General features: G+C 41.5%; 1 protein-coding gene across 2 annotated transcripts in view; it reads left to right on the top strand.

Annotated features, from left to right (window-relative positions):
* LOC126473273 (kelch-like protein 28) overlaps positions 1-23,027 on the top strand; it is a 153,927-nt gene that overhangs the window by 81,781 nt on the left and 49,119 nt on the right. For both annotated transcript variants that reach the window (XM_050100228.1, XM_050100227.1), the window contains 3 exons: positions 4,303-4,417; positions 14,192-14,494; positions 16,557-16,826. In XM_050100228.1, coding sequence (XP_049956185.1) covers positions 4,303-4,417; positions 14,192-14,494; positions 16,557-16,826 — 688 coding nt within the window. The remainder of the gene's footprint in view (positions 1-4,302; positions 4,418-14,191; positions 14,495-16,556; positions 16,827-23,027) is intronic.

Genomic DNA, 23,027 nt, shown 5'->3' with positions numbered 1-23,027 from the left:
CGATGGGTTCGATGACGGTTTGGATGTACCGTGCACTATTCAGTGTCCCCTCGACGATCACCAGTGGTGTATGGCCAGTGTAGGAGATCGCTCCCCACACCATGATGCCGGGTGTTGGCCCTGTGTGCCTCGGTCGTATGCAGTCCTGATTGTGGCGCTCACCTGCACGGCGCCAAACACGCATACGACCATCATTGGCACCAAGGCAGAAGCGACTCTCATCACTGAAGACGACACGTCTCCATTCGTCTCTCCATTCACGCCTGTCGCGACACCATTGGAGGTGGGCTGCACGATGTTGGGGCGTGAGCGGAAGACGGCCTAACGGTGTGCGGGACCGTAGCCCAGCTTCATGGAGACGGTTGCGAATGGTCCTCGCCAATACCCCAGGAGCAACAGTGTCCCTAATTTGCTGGGAAGTGGCGGTGCGGTCCCCTATGGCACTGCGTAAGATCCTACGGTCTTGGCGTGCATCCGTGCGTCGCTGCGGTCCGGTCCCAGGTCGACGGGCACGTGCACCTTCCGCCGACCACTGGCGACAACATCGATGTACTGTGGAGACCTCACGCCCCACGTGTTGAGCAATTCGGCGGTACATCCACCCGGCCTCCCGCATGCCCACTATACGCCCTCGCTCAAAGTCCGTCAACTCCACATACGATTCACGTCCATGCTGTCGCGGCATGCTACCAGTGTTAAAGACTGCGATGGAGCTCCGTATGCCACGGCAAACTGGCTGACACTGACGGCGGCGGTGCACAAATGCTGCGCAGCTAGCGCCATTCGACGGCCAACACCGCGGTTCCTGGTGTGTCCGCTGTGCCGTGCGTGTGATCATTGCTTGTACAGCCCTCTCACAGTGTCCGGAGCAAGTATGGTGGGTCTGACACACCGGTGTCAATGTGTTCTTTTTTCCATTTCCAGGAGTGTATATTAAGACTGACAAGGACCCCACTACCCTTGTTAAAAGAAAACTGCTTCACTTCTGAACTCCAGCTCACTACCCAAGGAGTTTCCAAAAGATGGAAAGCACACAGATTTGTGTGTCCCAGATTATACTGTCTTCCAAATCCCCACACATTGTAAAGCAACAAAGAAATGGTTGTGAACATATCCGTAATTACCAGATTTTATTAGTAGGTTAAAATTTTTGTAATTCACAGCTCTGATTTACTAGCCACCTTTGATGTCATCTCTCTGTTTACTGAAGTACCTCTTGCTGAGTCTTTGTCATTGATTAGCAGCAAGCTTCAGTAAGACATAATAGAATTACTTGAGCATGTGGTTACCTTCACTTACTTTTTTTTGTAGACAATAGTTGGAGCAGATTGATGTTTTCACCATGGGTAGTCCTCTCTCATTCACAGCCAGTAAATTATTTATGGAGGGTTTTGAAGAAAGATTACTCAGTCATTATTTTGAATAGATTGATGGTGTTGTCAAGGGTAATGATTTCTCACCCATGTTAGGTAATTTATTTATAGAAGATTTTGATGAAAAAGTTCCCAATTTGGCAGTTTTAAAACCGAGAGTTTTCTAGTGATACATTGATGACATATTCACAGTTTCGCCTCACAGTGAAGAAGAATTGGATTAGTTTCTTGAGCATTTTAAATCCATTGATGAAAATATCAAGTTTACCATGGAGTGGGAGATGAATGGCTGAGTACTATTTTTGGATGTATTAGTTCGATGTAAGGAGGATTGGTTTTTTGGGTATGCTATGTACTGTAAGCCCATCCATAGGGATTTATACTTGCAGGCATTCATTTGCTACTTAAAATGTTAGTTCGTAAGGCCCATGTAGTGTCTGGCACGGACAGCCTGCAGGATGAACTTGTACACATGGAAGAGGTTCTCAGTAAAAATGGATGTCAAAACATCATATTAAGATAATTCTGCAAGTGAAAACACCAGAGCAACAAAAGGAAGGGGAAGATGAAACAGAAGTGAAGTCCATGGCCTTTTTCTGTATGTAGGAAATGTTTCTTGAAATATTCCCAGAATAATGAAGAAGCACAAAGTGTGTGTGATCTTCCACAGACAAACCAAGATGGCATCCCTTCTGGAGTTTGTAAAAGATGAACTGCTTTTACAGAAAGCAGGTGTCTATGAAATTTCCTGTCAGTGTCATAAAAGTTACATAGGACAAACAGCATGCACTGTACAACAAGTGCATTAAACACCAGTAACATCCCTATGGACTAGCAGATCTGCAGTAACTGAATTTGCAGTTCCACTGACCATTCCATGGATTACAGAAGAATGAAGATATTGGCCAGAGCCTCATCCTACTGGAATTCTGTGGTCAAGGAAGCTGTGGAAATGCAATCTGTTATTCATGCACATTTTACTTCACAGTATATCACCAGCTTATCTTGAAGGTGGTTGTATGGTTAACAGGCAAAATATTGAGAGAAGAGATATTACACTCTCGGATGCACGCCTGAAGGATGATAGAATATGAGACAGGTATACTAACATTGACCAATGGGATACAAAAGGTTACAAAAACATGCAGCAATGTCTATGTGGACAAGTTGATGGCCATATCACACCTACAGTAGGGTCTAAAAATATTTAATATTGGAAGGAAATTTGCAGAGAAGCAGTAGTTTTATTTCAGTTCAATACTGTAGCCATCAGGCTTTAGAAACTGTTTTATATCAGTGTAGTATTTAAATAGATAGACCCCATGTTGTTTTCAGTGCAAAGATTTGTTTTTTGCTGCTTTCTATAGTGGTCTACCTGCTTAGTATAGTCAAATTTTGCCCCCCCCCCCTTCCTTCCCCCCCCCCCCCCCCCCCCCCCAAATTCTGCTCTCTCTCCATTAACAAATTAATGATTGATGCCTCAGGATGAACTCTATCAACTGATCTCTTTTTTTAGTCAATTTGTGCCATAAATTTATTTTTTCCTCAGTTTGACTTAGTAACTCCTCATTACTTATCTGATTACCTGTTTAAACTTCACCATTCTCTTGTCACACCACATATCAAAAGCTTCTATTCTCTTCTGGTCTGAACTGCTTATCATCCATGTCTCACTTCCATTCAACACTATACTCCAGAAAAATACCTTTAGAAAAGACTTTCTAATATTTCATTGCATATTGGATGTTAACGAATTCCTCTTTTTCAGAAATGCAAATGCTTGCCAGTCTACATTTCATACCTCTCTACTTTGAACTTTTTTTCTGCCCAAATAGCATAACTCATGTACTCCTTTAAGTATCTCATTTGCTAATCTAATTCCCTTAACATCACCTGATTTCATGTGTTACATTCCCTTACCCTCATTTTACTTTTGTTGATGTATAACCTCAGTTCAAGATACCTTCAATTCCTTTGCCATCTTCTAGAATTGTTTAGAAATCATATGGTGTTGAACTTGGAAGGTGAGATCTCATTGTTTCCAAATAACTCTAGGGAGCCTGTTGAGAGACAATTCATAGAACTCTATAGGTACTGAAAGTGCACTACCGCAACAGACAGGTTTAAAATTCAGTAACTGTGTTTGTTGTTAACAAGACAAATGTCCTTAACATAAGGGAAAAAATAATATATTGAAAAGATATTTTTCTGCAGTCAGATTTACTATGCAGCATCTTTAGGTCTTACAAATATTATTTCTGTTTCGTTCTGTTACGAATTCAGTGCGCCATGAATTTCATTTAGGAAGCTGTTTCCAGATTACATTTCATTTTAAACCAATTGGCTTTTACTTCTCCACTTTACATTTTTTTCACATGCACAAAACAGCATTTTGTCCTTGTTCTAGTTATTCAGTTGTTTTGATTAATGTTGGAGTACACTTCAACGCAAATCAACGGTTGGTAGTTTAGAGCAATAAGATGTTATTAGAGCTTTTAAAACACCATTCAGATCCAGTTTCCTGACCCAGAAGTTTTCATTATCTATTTCATTTTAAAATAGCGGAGTAGTTAATACATGGGACTCACATTTAGAAGAAGTTTGATTCACTTTCCCATCTGCTCAACCTGCTGTATGTTTTGTGGTTTTCATAGGTCGTTTAAGGCAAGTAGAGGCATTGATCTGTATACAGAAAGCAGTTGATCCTTCCTCCATTCTCCAAATGAAGTATCTGACCTGATGTTGATGCTGTTAAACTCAACTTTATTTTCATTTTATTTTTATTTTCCCCACTCATGTTATTTTCTACAACTATTTTTACTTTATTTTATTTGGAAGAGAGGGAAAGGTAAGGATGGAGGGAGGAGAGAGAGAGAAAGAAAATTGGAGAGGACTGCAGTCTCAATAAGTGTTTTTGTTTTTATTTTAGGACTATGTTTTGTGGAAGTTTAATGGAAAGCCACCAAGAAAAGATAGTTCTCCATGACATTGAACTACCTACCTTTAAGGAAATCATACATTTTATGTACACAGGTCAAATAAAGGTTTGTATGATTAACATATAATTATTCTTTTGAGGACTCTTATGTTTTACTGGTATTTTATTCTTAAATCTGATTTGATCAGACTGTAAGACAATTAAATCATATTGCCTTCTTAGTGACATTCTCTCGGCAAAAGAATATGTTTCCTGCAACTTTGATTTATTTATACTTTATATTATGGTAATATGTGAGGCACAGTTTCACATCATCTGATTTGTTTTATCTCACTTACCTAGTCTGGCATATTGTGATAATTCAAAAAATGAAGTAAGAAGAACTTTTGTAGATAATCTTGATTGTTTAGGCATATCCTGTACAGGGCTGTAGGTTATACCTTTCACAAACAGTGCCACGATAATGTCGGTGCAGATTTCCCTCTCTCAAGACAATGAATGAGCACTTGAGTAGTAGATACTAACAAAGAGATAGAGGGGCTGGCCAGTACTTACCTCAGCTCAGTACAGCCGATAGATACACATAAAACAGAACTGAAAATTTACATTCCTAGCTTTCGGAACTTTGTTCCTTCATCAGGGAGGAGAGAGGGGAAAAAAGGGAAGAAGGGAAAGTGGATTCAGTTACTCACAACCCAGGTTATGAAGCAACAGGGAAAGGTAAACAGGGAGGGTAGCAAGGATGGAGGCATGGTTGTCAGAGGGAAGCCAAAGATATTCTACTGTAAGTACTGTGCCAGCTTCAAACCAAAGAGGATGCATACAGAAGTAAAGAGGTATATAGTATAAAGATAAACACAACTATGTAGGAGGTATATAGTATATCTTTATACTATATACCTCTTTACTTCTGTATGCATCCTCTTTGGTTTGAAGCTGGCACAGTACTTACAGTAGAATATCTTTGGCTTCCCTCTGACAACCATGCCTCCATCCTTGCTACCCTCCCTGTTTACCTTTCCCTGTTGCTTCATAACCTGGGTTGTGAGTAACTGAATCCACTTTCCCTTCTTCCCTTTTTTCCCCTCTCTCCTCCCTGATGAAGGAACAAAGTTCCGAAAGCTAGGAATGTAAATTTTCAGTTCTGTTTTATGTGTATCTATCGGCTGTACTGAGCTGAGGTAAGTACTGGCCAGCCCCTCTATCTCTTTGTTAGTATTTGTTTCATATCTTATATGAGATTTTCCATTAATCATTTAGATCACTTGAGTAGTAGTAAATTCACAGCTGATACCTGGTTTGAACATGTTGGCATCTCATGTTTGCAAGACTTGTCTCAGATTAGTTACATGCTTGCTTGTCTGGCTGCTGAGGATGCGTATGAAGGTGTTACTTATTCTTTTCAGTAGGAGACAACTATTTCACTTCCGCATGTGCCCCCTACTAATTGAAGAATTTCTCCATCACTTTGTCAATTGTGCCTGCAGTCTTCAAATCCTGTTTGATATCTGGCTATCTGATATCTTGATTTCTTCTCCTATTGGCCAGAATACCTCCAACATTTTCATCTCAGTTCCATTAACACCTTATCAACATCCTTCATCATATTTGATGTGACATTATTTTCATTTGGTCCACTTTCTTTTAAATTCTTCATTCAACTCTTTAACTTTGAGAGGGTCTTTTGATGCAAGCACTCCTATCATTAATCTTAACTTTGCCTTGATAGACTATTTCCTCACAGCCACCCCCTTTGCCCCAGAAAGTTACTAAGACACTTGGACTTGTCAAGCATTTGTCCACCAGTGGCAATATATTCCTCTTTATGGAACTACACTGCTTATAGTCTGTTTTTTCTCTATTAATTCATTCAATCACTAATCATGTTCTGTAAATCATGTCACGAATGAGAGTCTTTAGAGACGTGGAAAGAATCAAGCCATACATTAGCAGACAAAAGTAACCACTACTGCCTACTTTTGTAAAGTATACTACCAACAATTTATGACAGTGTTGATAACACTTATACCAATAGTTATGGGAATTACTTGTATAAGTTTACTTAAAAAAATATTAGTCATCCATTTAAATGAGCACATAGGTCACTTCTGGAGTGCTGTAGAACTGTTGTCATGCAGTCCTATGACCCCCCACTGCTAATATACAGGTGTTGGACAAAAACATGAAGACTCCTTGAGAAATGGATGCTTGAACAATAATGCATGTTTCAATGTGTGAATGACCACACCATGAATGAAAAGACCATTACTCAAACTGTCTCTTAAAACTGCATGGCTTTTATGGGCCAAAGAACACAGAAACTGGACAATAACTGACTAGAGGTGTGTAGCATGGTTTGACATTTTGCCTCTCTTCAGATGATGCAAGGCATCAAGTACATCAACGGCCCAGTGAGGTATGTAACCCAGCAGCTGTATGGAATGTGTAGTTCAGAATGGAGATGGTTCTGTGACATTATGGATGTTGTGACTCGCCGATCATTCAAAGTGCCGCCGTGCAATTATGCGCGTCCTCTACGTGCGGCACTGTCTGCCAGCCATGCAGCAGCTGTGCCACCTAAGCGGCCAGCCAAGCAGCGGCCGCTAGATTGGGACTCAGTGCTCATTCAAATGCTAATGTGTACACATGTCTTGCTTGTCAACTTACTCTGTGACTTATATGTGTTGTGTCGTTCTGAAATATATGTGTTAAACTTGACGTTATAAGAATTGGTGACGAGGTAGTGGATTTTTCCTTTTCACCGTTGACCCACAGGGTTCCATGGCTACTGTCGAGCAACTATTGCAAAATATCCTTGAACAGCAAACGCTTCTAACAGCGGCGATTCGCGATTTCGTTGTGGCGTCAAATGCGGGGTGTTTCTCGTCGTTGGCTATACCTCCTTTTCCTCCTTATGACGAGACAGCGGAAGACTGGTCTGATTATGAAAAACATCTTCGACAGCACTTCTTGGCATTTCATGTCACGGACGAACAACCATGTAAGTCTCTGTTCCTTTCCTGGATTTCACCTCAAATGTATCGGTTGTTGTCGCAATTGGCTCCTTTGAAGGATCCTGCGTCTTTGTCCTTTGTTGAAATGTGCTCACTTCTGCCTGTCTATTTTCAAAAGCAAATGCATGTGATAGCCTCTTGTGTTGCCTTTTATCATTGTCAAAAACAGCCACATCAATCCTATAGCGCTTGGGCTGCTGAAATTCACGGCCTCAGTCGATAGTGTCAATTTGTTACTGACGTTCACAAAGAATCCTATGCCGATTCCAAGGTACGGGATGCTATTATCCAGTCGGCGCCCGACAAAGAGGTTCAGCAACGTGCCCTTCAGTTGGCGAATCTGGCTGTAGATGAAGTTCTCTCCGTTGCATAGTCTTTTGAAATTTCTCACGCCGCTGGGGTGCAAATAGAGGCATGGGGTGATGTCGGGGAAATACAACCTCTGTGCGCTGTTGACGACGTGTGCGGCGCATCCCCGCCGGCCGACGTGGCCGCAGTGCGCTCCCACGCTCAGCCTCACCCTAGCCGTAAACAACCCGCTAAGAAACTGCAGCAAAACCCCCGGCAACTTCCTTCATGTCCGCGGTGTTTTACGAAACATTCACGCAAGGATTGTCCCCAACGTTGGGCTGTGTGTCACAATTGCAAAAAGAAAGGTCGTGTGTCTTCCGTTTGCAAATCCGACCACATACATGATGTTCATGAACATGACGCTGATTCTGATTCTGTGTTGTCTGTCAATTGCACTTCTTCCGTTTCAGGGAAGTTATTCCTCACTGTCCAAATCCTTGGTTGAGATGTTCGCATGCAAGTGGATACTGGTTCTGCTGCCAATATAATTAATTCTCAGACGTATCTTCAGTTGGGTTCTCCACTCCTGTCACCTGTCACTCGGCAATTATGGACATACAATAAACAGAAGATTTCTCTCTTGGGACAGTTTAATGCTGAGATATCTTACACATCTGGCATTCGCACTGTTCCCATATTTGTGGTCGACCAGAGCAACACAGAAAATCTTTTTGGTTTTGATGCCTTTCGCGTTTTTGGGTTCTCCATAGATGACTCTGTCAATATTGTCTCTGATGCTATTCCTTATGCTCAACTGGATTCCTTGTCGATGACATTTTCGTCCCTTTTTTCTCCTGGGTTAGGCCGTGCAAACGACTTTGAAGCTCATATCATGCTCAAACCCACTGCTCGGCCTAAGTTTTTTCGGGCTCGGCCCATTCCTGTGGCCCTTCGTGATCGGGTAAAACGGGAGTTGGATCGTCTCACTACTTCAGGGGTCTTGCTTCCTGTCACTTCCAGTGAGTGGTCCTCTCCTGTCGTTTTCGTTGCTAAGCCAAATGGTGATATTCGTCTCTGTGGCGATTTCAAAGCCACTGTAAATGCTCAATGCCTCATCGACACTTACACTATGCCCCGTCCTGGAGAACTGTTCACTAAACTTGCTGGAGGCCAGTATTTTTCTAAAATTGACCTGTCAGAAGCTTATCATCAACTTCCTCTCGACGCTGCTTCCCGGCCTTTTCTAGTCCTTAACACGCCTTTCGGCCTCTATCAATACCAACGCTTGCCATTCTGGGTTGCTAGCACCCCTGCTCTCTTTCAGCGATTCTTGAAACAATTATTTCTCCCTGTCCCTGGGTGTATCAATTACATGGACGACATTGTTGTCACTGGCTCCACCACTGAAGAACATCTTCAAAATCTCTGCACACTTTTTCATGTCTTACAGACTGCCGGTCTTAAGTGTAATCTTCAGAAATCACAATTTTTTCAGGCATCTATCACGTACTTGGGGTTTCAACTCTCTCGGGATGGTATCCATCTGCTTCAGCAAACTGTTGCTGCGATCGATGCCCTTCCTCGCCCTACATCTGTTAAGGAACTGCAGGCCTCCTTGAGGAAAATAGCATACTATCACAAGTTTTTACCGTCTGCGGCTCCGGTGGCTCAGCCGTTGCATCGCCTGTTGCATAAAAACGTGCCTTTTCACTGGTCCACGTCATGCGAAGCGGCTTTCCAGAAATTGAAGACTATGCTGAAACAGGCCCCGTGCCTGGCTACTTATCAACCTGGCCAACATCTTGTTCTTGCCACCAACGCCTTTCAATACGGGGTCGGTGCAGTCCTTGCGCACCGTTTTTCTGACGGTTCAGAACAACCCATTGCTTATGCCTCCAAAACGCTCACGGATGCCCAACAAAAGTATTCTCAAATCGAGAAAGAAGCTTTGGCCATTATTTATGCTCTTCATAAGTTTGGTGTTTTTCTCTATGGCTCAAAATTTCATCTTGTTCCGGCTCACAAACCACTTGTTTCCTTGTTTCATCCATTAACGTCACTTCCTGACAAGGCTGCACACCGCCTCCAGCGTTGGGCTCTTTACTTGTCTCGTTTCAATTATGAGATTCATTTCTGGCCAACGGCTCAACATGCAAATGCTAATGCTCTGTCTCGCCTTCCCATGGGTCCTGATCAGGCATTCGATAGGGACGAACTTTTGTGTTTCCACCTGGATGTTGCCGAGCAGCGGGTTGTGGACGGGTTCCCCATCACTGGGGACAGGCTGGCGGCTCCTTCCCGGGTTTTACGTTGTCTTCAGAAGGGTTGGCCAGATCGTCCATCCACTAAGACTTCTGATCCGTTGCACAACTACTACACTTTGCGCTAGCGCCTCACGGCTAGGGATGGTGTTATCCTCCTCTCCATTGACAGTGCTTCGCCGCGTGTTGTGGTACCTGCGTTTTTGCGTGCTTCGGTCTTGCGCCTCCTTCACCAAGGGCACTGGGGTGTGTCTCGCACAAAATCTCCGGTGCGCCGTCATGTGTACTGGCCTGGCATTGACTCTGAAATCGCATACATGGTCGTTGCCTGCGGCCCTTGTGCATCACAGGCCGCTGCCCCGAAGTTATCTTTGTTACCGTGGCCTTCTCCTGAGAAGCTCTGGGAGCGCATTCATGCTGACTTTGCGGGACCCTTTTTAGGTATTTATAGGCTCCTCGTAATTGACGCCTACTCTAACTTTCCTTTCATTGTTCGTTGCACGTCGCCTACCACCGCAGCAACCACCAGTGCTCTCGCCTGCATTTTTTCTTTGGAAGGCCTTCCCTCTATTCTTGTTACTAATAATGGTCTGCAATTTGCCTCTTCCAAATTTGCAGATTTTTGTGCTCATCACGGTGTTATGCATGTCACGGCCCCACCGTTTCATCCACTATCCAACGGTGAGGCTGAACGACTGGTCCACACATTTAAGGTTCACATGTGGAAACTTCTGACTTCTTCTGCTGCAGATGATGCGCTTCTCCAGTTTCTGACGTCTTACCGTTTCACCCCCATGGGCGACCACAGCCCGGCTGAGCTCTTACATGGCCGACAGCCCCGCACACTACTTCATCTTCTGTGGCCTTCCACCTCACGGCCGCATGTGCCTTCACTTGGCCGGTTCATCGCTGACGACCTCGGCTGGGTACGGGGATATGGCAGGCGGCCAAAATGGAGCCCGGGCCGCATCTTAAGGCACCGTGGCAGACGCCTGTATGAAATCCTGATGGACACGGGTGTTGCAGTGCGTCATTCGGACCAGCTTCGGCTTCGTGTGCCAGCAACGCCTGTTCCGAATGCCGCTACACCACCTTTGGCTCTACCTGACGCTCGGGATCTTGGCATCTCTCAATACTCACAATGCAGCCCTCTCAACGTCATCGCGATGCCAGCACAAGAACGGACGCCACCAGGAGATGTGCCCATGCAGGAACCGGATGACCATCCTCTGTCAGAGCAAATCTACTTGCCTCCTCCTCCAATGGATGCCGACACATCGCCCATGTCTCCTGTCATATCAACTGGACTTGCCGCAATGGGCAGATTGGTGCATGGGGCCCCAGCAGATTCGACCCCTATGTCTCCTGTCATCTCGACCCGTTATCATCGGGGACACTTCCATCCATATGGGAAGCCTCCTCCTCGAGACTTTACGGCGAGTCAAACAACGCCTATGGATGTTAGCCATCTCCAGGACACCTCCATCAAGAACAGTGCAAAAATTTCAAAGGGGGGAAAAGTGTTGTGACTCACCGATCATTCAAAAATGCCGCCGCGCAATTACACGCGTCCTCTACGTGCGGCGCTGTCTGCCAGCCATGCAGCAGCTGCGCCACCTAAGCGGCCAGCCGAGCAGCGGCCGCTAGACTGGGACTCAGTGCTCATTCGAATGCTAACGTGTACACCTGTCTTGCTTGTCAACTTAGTCTGTGACTTATATGTGTTGTGTCTTTCTGAAATATATGTGTTAAACTTGACGTTATAACAATGGAGGTGTCTTCATACCATAACTTGACCACCCATTCAGGCTACTGTGAACATGAACCAGGATGTTTATTTCAGCATTCTCTGTGACCAGTTGCTCTTTCTTCTACATCGTCATGATGAATATACTGAGAGGATTCTTGTCCTCCAAGATTATAACAGCAATCTTCACAGAACTAAAGACATATATTCCTGGTTTGATGAACACTCAGGCCCCTATTGCATCTTAACTATCCCACTAATTCACAAAACCTTAATTCTATAGAAAACAAGTGAGACTTTTTTGGAGCATAGTGAAACATATCAATAAACATCTGCACAGTTTAGAAGCCCATCTGCATCTGGCATACCAGAAGAAACTTGTGAACCCACATGATTGCTTAATTGATGCCATTATCTTCACTAGAGGTGATGTTCAAACAATCCTTCACATATAATTACATTATGATGAACTGTTCTATTCCCCATGATTGTTACTTATTTATATACTTGCCACAGAAGATGTAATTACATTAAACTGGCACATGATATTGAAACGGATACTATCAAGTGCAAGAACTCCTCATGACTTGACCTCAATGTGGCTTTCTCAGATTAACCACAAATGCGTAGAGAGTGACATAGGAGCTATACAGCTAAATTGAGCTTGCCTGTTAACCTACAAAGAAAAGATAACCTGTTCTCAGATAAACCTTGCAAATCGATGTGCAAGGCATCCTCCTACCTGCTCTGTGTAGTCTTCCCGTTCATGTTGACACTCACAGCAGATAAAATAGCACCTCTCAGAAACTACCGGTATGAAAAAAATTCTACTTGTGTGGCTTTAGTTGTACATACATGTAGCAGATCTGTGTTAAATAATAGTTAGAGGTGCCATTATGGTGTGTTTACTAATAAATACTGTAAAATAATAGAAAATTTCTCAGTCTGATACACATAACTCCATAAACTACTGAAAATTGAGAGTATAACTGACATGGAATTCTTACAAGAAATACTTGCTAACACTGTCTGACTGACTTGGCACCCAACAAGAATCACTAGCAAACTTTGCATGACTTTGGAATGATTTGTACTGTGTCAGTAGTGTCTCCACCATAATTCATTTCTTATTCCAATTAATTTACTGATAATTTGATAACAGTAAAGAAGCTCTAATGATTCTTAGACTTCCCCTAGCATTTATTACATTAAAAGTGAGTGCATGTAATTAATATTTGATACAGAAAAAGTAGCATTTTCATTCCTGAATATTGGACTGTCCCTGGCTTCTACAAATGCAAATAACCAGGGCCCAAAATATGAAGAAACTCACAAGGGGACCTCAGGTATGTCGTTACTCATATTGAAACTGTTCAATAATGAAAGGTCTGTGTAAGTGGTAAGCTTTCATCAACCTGAAAGTTGGTTTGGAACCTACAGTTCTTTTCTAGGGGATGGTTCTATTGGAGGTGGTATGCCATTGCCTTCATCCAACTTTTGACCTGGCTTACCCAGCCACTACAGTTTGACATGGTCTGCGAACCACAGTGCAACTCAACATTTTTTGCGTTAACAAACATGGCAGAGGCAAAAGAAGCGATAAGTGACAGACAAAAATTCTGGAACTGACTGAAGATTGAACTGGGGGCCTCAGTACCCACAGTCTGGTACATAACCACTGAGAAATAGTGTCATCTATGTACTGATCTTTCCTTATTTTTATTTAAAATTGTATATGGTGTACATATTTTGCAGCCAGCATCATATGACAAAAGGGGGAAATCTAATGATTAAAACAAATATAAATAAGTATTTATAAAACACACAGCAGCTGATAACAATCAAAAATCAGTGGTAATATAATGTTATAGTAACTGATAACAGATTCCTATAAAACAACAGGTACATTTCTTTTAATTATTAAGGGGGAAAAGTAAATAACAGTACATATATATTAACTTTTTCTGAAGTGATGTTGCAGTGTTATCTTTTGGTTTTATGATTGCTTCCAAAAGGTGAATGATGCACACTGTTAGCAGTATCATCTGACAGACAGTGTGTAATATGTTATAGAAGTTCTACACAGGAATAGAAGTCATTTATATGTGCAAGCTACAGTTTTTCCAAAAGTCTGTGATTATTTTAAAAGTTGTTACACTTTCTGATGCAAGGATTATGGTGTATTAGTAGGAAATTGATGTTTCTGTTTGCTTAGTCTCTTACAACAAGTTACTTGTTGATTATGATACCATGCATATGGAAAGAATACATGATTTAGATCACAGTCAGATGTGAGTCAAAGAAACAAGTTGTCACATGAAAAAGTTGGGGAGCATCTAACACCTATCTAGCAGAGGTGACTGAGCATTATACTACATCGCTATATTCAGTTTCCATTTGAAATCATTTCAATTTTGTAATTTTGGGAGTCTGTGGGTGTACTTAAGAAATATTGTTATATCTTTACATATTTTTTGTGAGGAGTGTGTATATCATGTGTAAATAAATACGTTGGTAATTGTGTGTAGAAGGTTACAGTTTTTCATCAGAATTTATGTATTTTTCAGATTTCTGAGGAAAATATTTATTCTGTGATCAGTATGGCAGATTTCCTACAGATTCCAGCTTTAAGCCACCCCTGCTGCCAGTATCTACAGACAAGTCTCTGTGTAGACAACTGCCTATCAGTGTACCAGACTGCTATAGATAGTGGTTACAATGATCTTGCCCATGAAGCTTTGCGCTGCATACTTCGTAATTTCTCATCGGTCTGTGAACAGCCTGAATTCTTGGATGTAACTATTGAACTGTTGTCAGATATTCTTTATTCAGATTACATAAACATTGATGATGAAAGTAGGCTACTTGAGGTTAGTAATTTAATTCATGAATTCAGTATTTGTACTATTTTCCTGTATGTTTAATACACTGAAATTATAGAAACTCATGTTACTGCATGATGTGAGCAGTAAAAGCTTTCCTGTTTTTGTGATAATGTTTTCTATACAGAATTTTTGTATTTCTATAATTTCTTTAAATTTCATAAAATTGTGTTTTTCAGTTATAGAAATGTAAAATTGATTTGCATGTTCAAGTAACTGACATTGACAACTAATAACCTTCATTGTTTTAAATTTATGGGAATTCATTTATTTTAAATAGTGGAATTCTTGATAGGAAATCTTTACAATCTGAATCTATCCCCAAAATATCATGTTCCATATTCACCATTATAAAGGAATTTGAGGCACTTTTCCTTGTTCCCTGTTCCGTTATGTATTTGGCTCATATAAAAAGCATTCTTATATATTATAACTAGAGTGTTAGTTGATTTTATTGTGGTGTTAATTACTTAACCATAAAATATATATTTATAGACACAGGCCTTTTAACACTTTCATACGCTGTGGCAAAAAGTCTTATCTCCTGCACCTGATCTTTTGGATCTGGTACATATCTTTTGATAACAGAATGACATGCTGTGCACGGAACAGTTATATGGGCCAAGGAGATCAAACAGAAAATGTGTTCAGTCCTCTTATATGCATAGTTTAACAGTAGACTTGTATTTAAAGGAACTAGGATTCAAATATCCTTCCTGTTATACTGATTAAGGTTTTCTGTGTTTTCTCTAAATCAATTAAGGTGCATCTCCACACAATGTCTTTTCCAGTGAGAGCTTGTGACCTATTCCTAATTACCTTTATGTTAACAGTGTGTTAAACATTAATCTTCTGTTTTTCCATATAGCCTTAAATCATGTAAATGGAGTGTCAGGACACTTTTGACAACATGAAGTTAAAGTGCCTGAAGATTTTAGTCATCCTCACTGTACATCACATGCTCTGTCACTGGCTTGTATCAGACTAACAAGTTGATGACTAGAAACAACATGGGAAATGATGTAAAAGGGTCTTGTAGGTGGTATGACTAGTGAATTATGGACTCAAAGATACATTGCAGTTAATGTCTCCTAAATATGTAAAGTGCACTAGAGTTGATATTGTCTAGTAAAGATTTTATTGCCTGTTTTGGGCGGGTTCATAAACTGGGGCAGTATTGTCATTTTATTAATGTGACAAAAGATTTGTTTCTTTGTGTTGGCATTACTCATGTGTGATGTAACTTAGATGAATTTCTGTTGGTTTCTTTGTGGTGTTGTATTTTTCTCTCTCTGTCAAGCAGTATGTTGTTGTTTCAAATATGTCCTTTCCTGATAGTTTATTCCCAGATTTTCTCTCTGAGAAGCCCCTGTTCTAATTTGTCAAAACTTTGAATCTCCCTTATTCATTTCACTGATAATGTGTGTTTTGTTCAGTGCTGCTGCCTCCTCATTGACGTGCAGTCTTTTATAGTGTTCACAAGACTGCTATATATTATCTGTGTCCTTGTCCCATTCCTGTTTATAGCTTAGACTAGGACGTTTGAACCACAATGTAATGGCTCCTCCACATTTCCTGCTTGTCATCTTTCATAAACTGTTATTTTTCATTCAGTTTTCTGCTGGTATACATTCTCTGAGTTAGCATCTAAGAAATTACTGAGCGAGATGGTACTATGGTAAGACACTTGGCTCACATTCAAGAGGACAGTGGTTCAGACTCCAACCTGAGCATTTAAATTTATGTTTTCATGGTTTCCCTAAACTGCTTAAGGCAAATGCCAGATAGTTCCAGTGCAGAAATAACAGCTGATTTTCTTTTCTAAACTTCCTCTAATCAAAGCTTGCATCTGTCTCTAATGACCCTAAATCTTCCTTCCTTCCAAGAAGTTGAGATACAGCTTCCAACAAAAATGCCAATGACAGTGATGATACAATGTTGTAACTTACTACCATCATGCTATTTTTACTTTTGTAAGTATATAAATGATTAAAAACTTGTTGTTTTGTTAATTATTAAATTTTACATAAACATTGTTATTTCTATGCAGATATTTATTCGTTGGATAAAAGTTGATCTAGAGAAGCGTGCACAACACATTCCTTTGATTCCAAAAATGATTTGTTTGGATGCAGTACCAATGGAAAAGCTTATCTCAGTAAAAATTGATTCAGTTATGTTCAAGACTGAGCTTCGTTCTATAATGGATAAATGTATTGATAAAATTTTGACTGTAAGATATGATGATCCAGAACAAAACGACCTTATACTGAATGAAAAGAGACCCTGCAAATTTTTTCGATACCATGCTGAGCAACAGGTAAGTATCAGATTATTATTGTTTATTAAATTCACAATACGGAAGTGAAAATATAAAAGAGTTCACTTGCTTGAAATTGAAATTATAACAACTGGACAGGGCCAGTATGAAGAGAAAACTAATAGACATTGAGCCAGTAGTTTCTGTGATCATTATCAGTGACCACAGAACTTCAAACTTGTGAAATTAAAAGACAAATGCTTTAGAGAATGTAAGAAATATTGGAGGCAGAGAGTCATTAAAGAACTGATTAGGGGAGGCACGTGAGATAAGCAATAAAAATAACTTTATTCCATAGATTTACTTAGTTTGTTTGCCACATTTGACTATGTTCTGTGTAAATGTCTCCTCCCTCCATCATATGCACTCCTTTTTTGTACTTTTTCTCTCTTCTCACTTTTGTCTTTTTCTTCCCATGAAGGATGTCTTCATTGCAGTAGCTTAAAATCCATGTTAAATGTGTAGCATTTCAATGAGTCCTACATGGATTTTTGTCTCTCAGTAATTGGTAAGGATAGATACTTTTCTTCCATCTTATTAGTGCTTTGTATGATTTAAGACTGGGTTGTTGTTATGAAGAATGAATCATAAAGCAAACCAAATACTTTTTGGCATATAGAGACATTTATTGTGACTTGATAGTTCTGCATCTGTACCTGCACTCTGCAAACCAAATTAAAATGCATGGAAATGGGTACTTTCCATTGCACCACATATTAGCATTTTTCCTGTTCCAATGGCTTATGGGATGTGGAAAGAATGATTACTTAAATGCATATTTGTGCAACGTAATTAGTCTAATTCTGTCTTTGTTGTGCCTATGGGAACGAGATACAGGGGCCATTGCATGTTCCTAGATTCCTTGCTTAACACTTGTCTTGAAATTTTGTAAGTAGGCTTTTGCAAGATAGTTGGCATATATCTTCCAGTAACTGCAAGCTCATGTTTTTCAACATTTTTGTGGCATGTCCTTGAATAAACCAAACCTGTGATCATTCATTGCTGATGTTCTTTGTATGTGTTGAATATTCACCATTAGTCCTGTTTTATATGTGTTCAACAGGTTTGAACAATATCTTAGGATGCCTTGCATCAATGTTGACTGAAATTTTCCAGTTTCCTCCCAGTAAACTGAAATCTGCTATTTTCCTTATCCACAGCTGAGCCTATGTGATCATTCCATTTCATACCATGGTGTTTATATGAGTTGACTGACTCCGCTTGTAATGCACTGATATTTTAATCATAGAATACTATATTTTTGCATTTTGTAAAGTATGCAGTTTCACATTTCTGATCATTTAAAGTGATATGTGAATCACAAGCTTGAAATGTAATCAAAACCTGACTGTATACACTCCTGGAAATTGAAATAAGAACACCGTGAATTCATTGTCCCAGGAAGGGGAAACTTTATTGACACATTCTGGGGTCAGATACATCACATGATCACACTGACAGAACCACAGGCACATAGACACAGGCAACAGAGCATGCACAATGTCGGCACTAGTACAGTGTATATCCACCTTTTGCAGCAATGCAGGCTGCCATTCTCCCATGGAGACGATCGTAGAGATGCTGGATGTAGTCCTGTGAACGGCTTGCCATGCCATTTCCACCTGGCGCCTCAGTTGGACCAGCGTTCGTGCTGGACGTGCAGACCGCGTGAGACGACGCTTCATCCAGTCCCAAACATGCTCAATGGGGGACAGATCCGGAGATCTTGCTGGCCAGGGTAGTTGACTTACACCTTCTAGAGCACGTTGGGTGGCACGGGATACATGCGGACGTGCATTGTCCTGTTGGAACAGCAAGTTCCCTTGCCGGTCTAGGAATGGTAGAACGATGGGTTCGATGATGGTTTGGATGTACCGTGCACTATTCAGTGTCCCCTCGACGATCACCAGTGGTGTATGGCCAGTGTAGGAGATCGCTCCCCACACCATGATGCCGGGTGTTGGCCCTGTGTGCCTCGGTCCTGATTGTGGCGCTCACCTGCACGGCGCCAAACACGCATACAACCATCATTGGCACCAAGGCAGAAGCGACTCTCATCGCTGAAGACGACACGTCTCCATTCGTCCCTCCATTCACGCCTGTCGCGACACCACTGGAGGCGGGCTGCACGATGTTGGGGCGTGAGCGGAAGACGGCCTAACGGTGTGCGGGACCGTAGCCCAGCTTCATGGAGACGGTTGCGAATGGTCCTCGCCGATACCCCAGGAGCAACAGTGTCCCTAATTTGCTGGGAAGTGGCGGTGCGGTCCCCTACGGCACTGCGTAGGATCCTACGGTCTTGGCGTGCATCCGTGCGTCGCTGCGGTCCGGTCCCAGGTCGACGGGCACGTGCACCTTCCGCCGACCACTGGCGACAACATCGATGTACTGTGGAGACCTCACGCCCCACGTGTTGAGCAATTCGACGGTACATCCACCCGGCCTCCCGCATGCCCACTATACGCTCTCGCTCAAAGTCCGTCAACTCCACATACGATTCACGTCCACGCTGTCGCGGCATGCTACCAGTGTTAAAGACTGCGATGGAGCTCCGTATGCCACGGCAAACTGGCTGACACTGACGGCGGCCGTGCACAAATGCTGAGCAGCTAGCGCCATTCGACGGCCAACACCGCGGTTCTTGGTGTGTCCGCTGTGCCGTGCGTGTGATCATTGCTTGTACAGCCCTCTCGCAGTGTCCGGAGCAAGTATGGTGGGTCTGACACACCGGTGTCAATGTGTTCTTTTTTCCATTTCCAGGAGTGTATTTGCAAACTTTCTTCATGCAGGACACCGTTATCGAAACCAGTAAGGATCATAACACACTGTTACAGGAACTCACCTGTAGTTACTTCTGCATCTGCTGATGATTCTCTGTCAGATAAAATATACTGCATCCTCCCTACCAAGAAATTCTCAAATCAGTCACAAATTTTGTTTATGCCCCTTAAGCTTATGTTTTTGTTTAATAGGTGAGTTTTTTGGAAGTCGAAAAGTCCTGCATCTCCCTGACTGCCTTGATCCATGGTATTCAGGATGTCATGTGAGAACAGCACAAGTTGTGTTTCACATGACTGGTGTTCTCTGAATCCATGCTGGTTGGCATGGAGAAAATCACTGCTTTTGAGGTATCTCATTATGTTTGCGCTGAGGATGTATGCTAAGATTCTACAACTGATGGATGTCAATGATATTTTGATATTGGAGGGCAGCTTTTTTTTTTTGGGGGGGGGGGGGGGGGATGATTTCTGCTACATCTGTTCGACGTATGTGAGCTGTCTTTTCTTCAAACCCACTGGGCATAGTTTTTTGTTCATTGGGCTACAGTAAATTATACTTAACAGAGAGAGGGCCTGTATGGGATATGACAGAGATTCTACAGGGCCCAAGGGCCTTGTTCAATTTTACCATTTTCAGCTGTTTCTCAATACTGTTGACACTAATACATGTATTAATGTATTACATACATTAATTACTCTTAGATCTTTGTTTGTAAACGAACAATTTGCAACAGAGTTTTCTTATGGCTGCTGTCAATTGTAATTTCTGTGTCATCCATAAGTGTGTGGACACTACCTTTGGTGTCGCTAGCAGCCTGAACATATGATCAAAATTTCTTTGGGTTTTGTGCGACATCTATAGCAGTCATTGGTCATTGAATCTCTCTCTCTCTCTCTCTCTCTTTTACATGAAGAATAATGACAAAAGTGTTACAGATGCTTAAAGAAGTGGTATTGAGGAATGTGGAAGCACAGGAGCTTTTAAATAAGCAAAAACAATAATTTTATTCAAATAGAGATCAAATAGCTAAACTTCAAGTATGAAAGTGTTTATATATTACCTGTTTTTGTTTACACTGTATGTTGCATTATGTTATTTTGACTTGTTCAGTAGCACTTGGACAACCTGTACGGTAAAGTAAAGATGGACTAATAAATAATCAGTACAATAAGAATAAGGAGTAATGTTAGCGAATAAAATATTTAAAGAGTTAACGATAAATGTACAGAGAATGAAATAAACAATCACAGTTTTTTTAAGCATATTTATGTTCCAGAATGAGTTTTCACTCTTCAGCAGAGTATGCGCTGATTTGATACTTCCTGGTAGATTAAAACTGTGTGTCAGTCTGGGATTCGAAACTCAGACCTTTGCCTTTCATGGGCAAGTACTTTGACTTAGCTTCATTGCGTGACTCATGACCCACCATCACAGCTTTACCCTCTGTTGTTACCTCACCTTCTACCTTCCAAACTTCAAAGAAGTTGTCCTATGGGTCATGAGTTGTGTAAGGATAGAACATTTGATAGAGCACTTGCCCATGAAAGGCATAAGTCCCAGGTTTGACTTCCAATGTGGCACACAGTTTTAATCTGGCAGGAAGTTTCATATGCAGGTTGCTTCAATAAATAGTTATATCTTAGTGCCTTGCTTGGATTTGTGATGGTTCAGGGTGCACATGTGTTGAACTTGCATGTTGGTGAATACTTATTTACAGTAGTTCTGCCTTCCCTTTTAATTTGTGGTTTTTAGTCTTCAGAATATTTAATGTAATGGCTGTGATAAAAAATAATATTGAATTAAATGTTGGTGTAAGACAAGTGGGAAAAAATAATGTTAGATATAAAAAAACACACATTTATTGTTGATGATAATGGTTGATTGCAGTAGAGAAATATGGCGAACAACATGATATGACGTTAAGGATTAACTCCTGCAGAGATATAATATTTCTAAGCAACATACAGCTCTCAGGTGTACATGATGTTCCAGTTGTGGAGGGATATGTGATAGGATAATATTAATGATAGTGTCTAACATAAGAATTTAAAAACAGCAGTCAAAATACCAAACAACGGGAAATCCAGACTGAAATGTAACAATATTATGAAAAGGATAGTTGCTACTCACCATAAAGTGGAGGTGCTGAGGCACAGATAGGCACAACAAAAAGATTGTCGGAAAGTGAGCTTACAGTCAACAACACCTTTGTCAAAAACAGACAAAAAAAACACACACACACACACACACACACACACACAAAATGCAGTTCACACTCACATGACCATAGTTGCTGCTTATTGAAGCTTCAACAGCCGGCTACTGTGGTCATGTGTGTGTGAGTTGCATTTGCATGTGTGTATGTGTGTGTGTGTGTGTGTGTGTGTGTGTGTGTGTGTGTTTTGTGTATTTTTGATGAATGCCTTGTTGGCCGAAAGCTCACTTTCTGACAGTCTTTTCATTGTGTCTATCTGTGACTCAGCATCTCTGTTGTATGGTGAATAACAACTGTCCTTTTCATAATATTCAGTCAAACTTACTTTACACTGTAATGGGCTGACCTTACTGTGTAAAGTAGGTGGCCATAAATACTGTTTATTGTGAATCAGATGTAGTCATTTTATGTGTAAGATGCTACTAACAATAATATAGGAAGGGTAGATTGCTACTCACCATGAAAAGGTTGTGTTGAGTCACAGAAAAGCACAATAAAAAATACATCTTAAGATGAAGTCCTTCTTCCGAAGTAGAAAATACACAAACATTCACAAAGCACAACTCACACACAAATGGCCATTGTCTCTGGGCACTGATGCCTGACTGTGACTGTATATCTGATGTGAGCAGCAATCTTTGGGGAGGGGTGGTGGGTGTAAGCAGGATGTGTGAGGTGAGGTGGAACCAGGGGAAGGGGGGGGGGGGGGGGGAGTAGCAGGCTCGTGGTGAAGAGGGAGGATGCTAGTATTGTCTGTCAGAACTGCAGGGAAATGGTGGAGACAGAATAGGATTGCTAGGTGCAGTGTTGAGAGGCTGTGTTAAGACATGGAGGGGTGAGAGGGAGGAAAAGAAGTAGAGAGGGGAAACAGACTTGTAGGTGCATTTATGGAGTGTAAGGTGTGTGCAGTACTGGAATGGAAACAGAGAAGGGAATAGGTAGGTGGAAGACAGGGACTAGTAAATGTTTAGGCCAGAGGGTGAACAGCAGTGAAGTATATGCTGTTGGGAGAGTTCTCACTTGCACGTCAGAACACCTGGTGTTAGTAGGACGAATCAAAATGGCATGGGCTGTAAAGCAGTCATTAAAGTGAAGTACATAATATTAGGCAGCATGTTCAGCATCTGGGTGTTCCAATGGTTTCCTGGCCACAGTTCGGCAGTGGCCATTCATATGAACAGACAGCTTGTTAGTTGGGATGCCCA

Source organism: Schistocerca serialis, chromosome 4 (assembly GCF_023864345.2).
Source record: "Schistocerca serialis cubense isolate TAMUIC-IGC-003099 chromosome 4, iqSchSeri2.2, whole genome shotgun sequence".
NCBI classification, from domain to species: Eukaryota; Metazoa; Arthropoda; class Insecta; order Orthoptera; family Acrididae; genus Schistocerca; species Schistocerca serialis.
The sequence above is the reverse complement of the archived record's forward strand: the minus strand, read 5'-3'. Positions and strand labels throughout refer to the sequence as shown.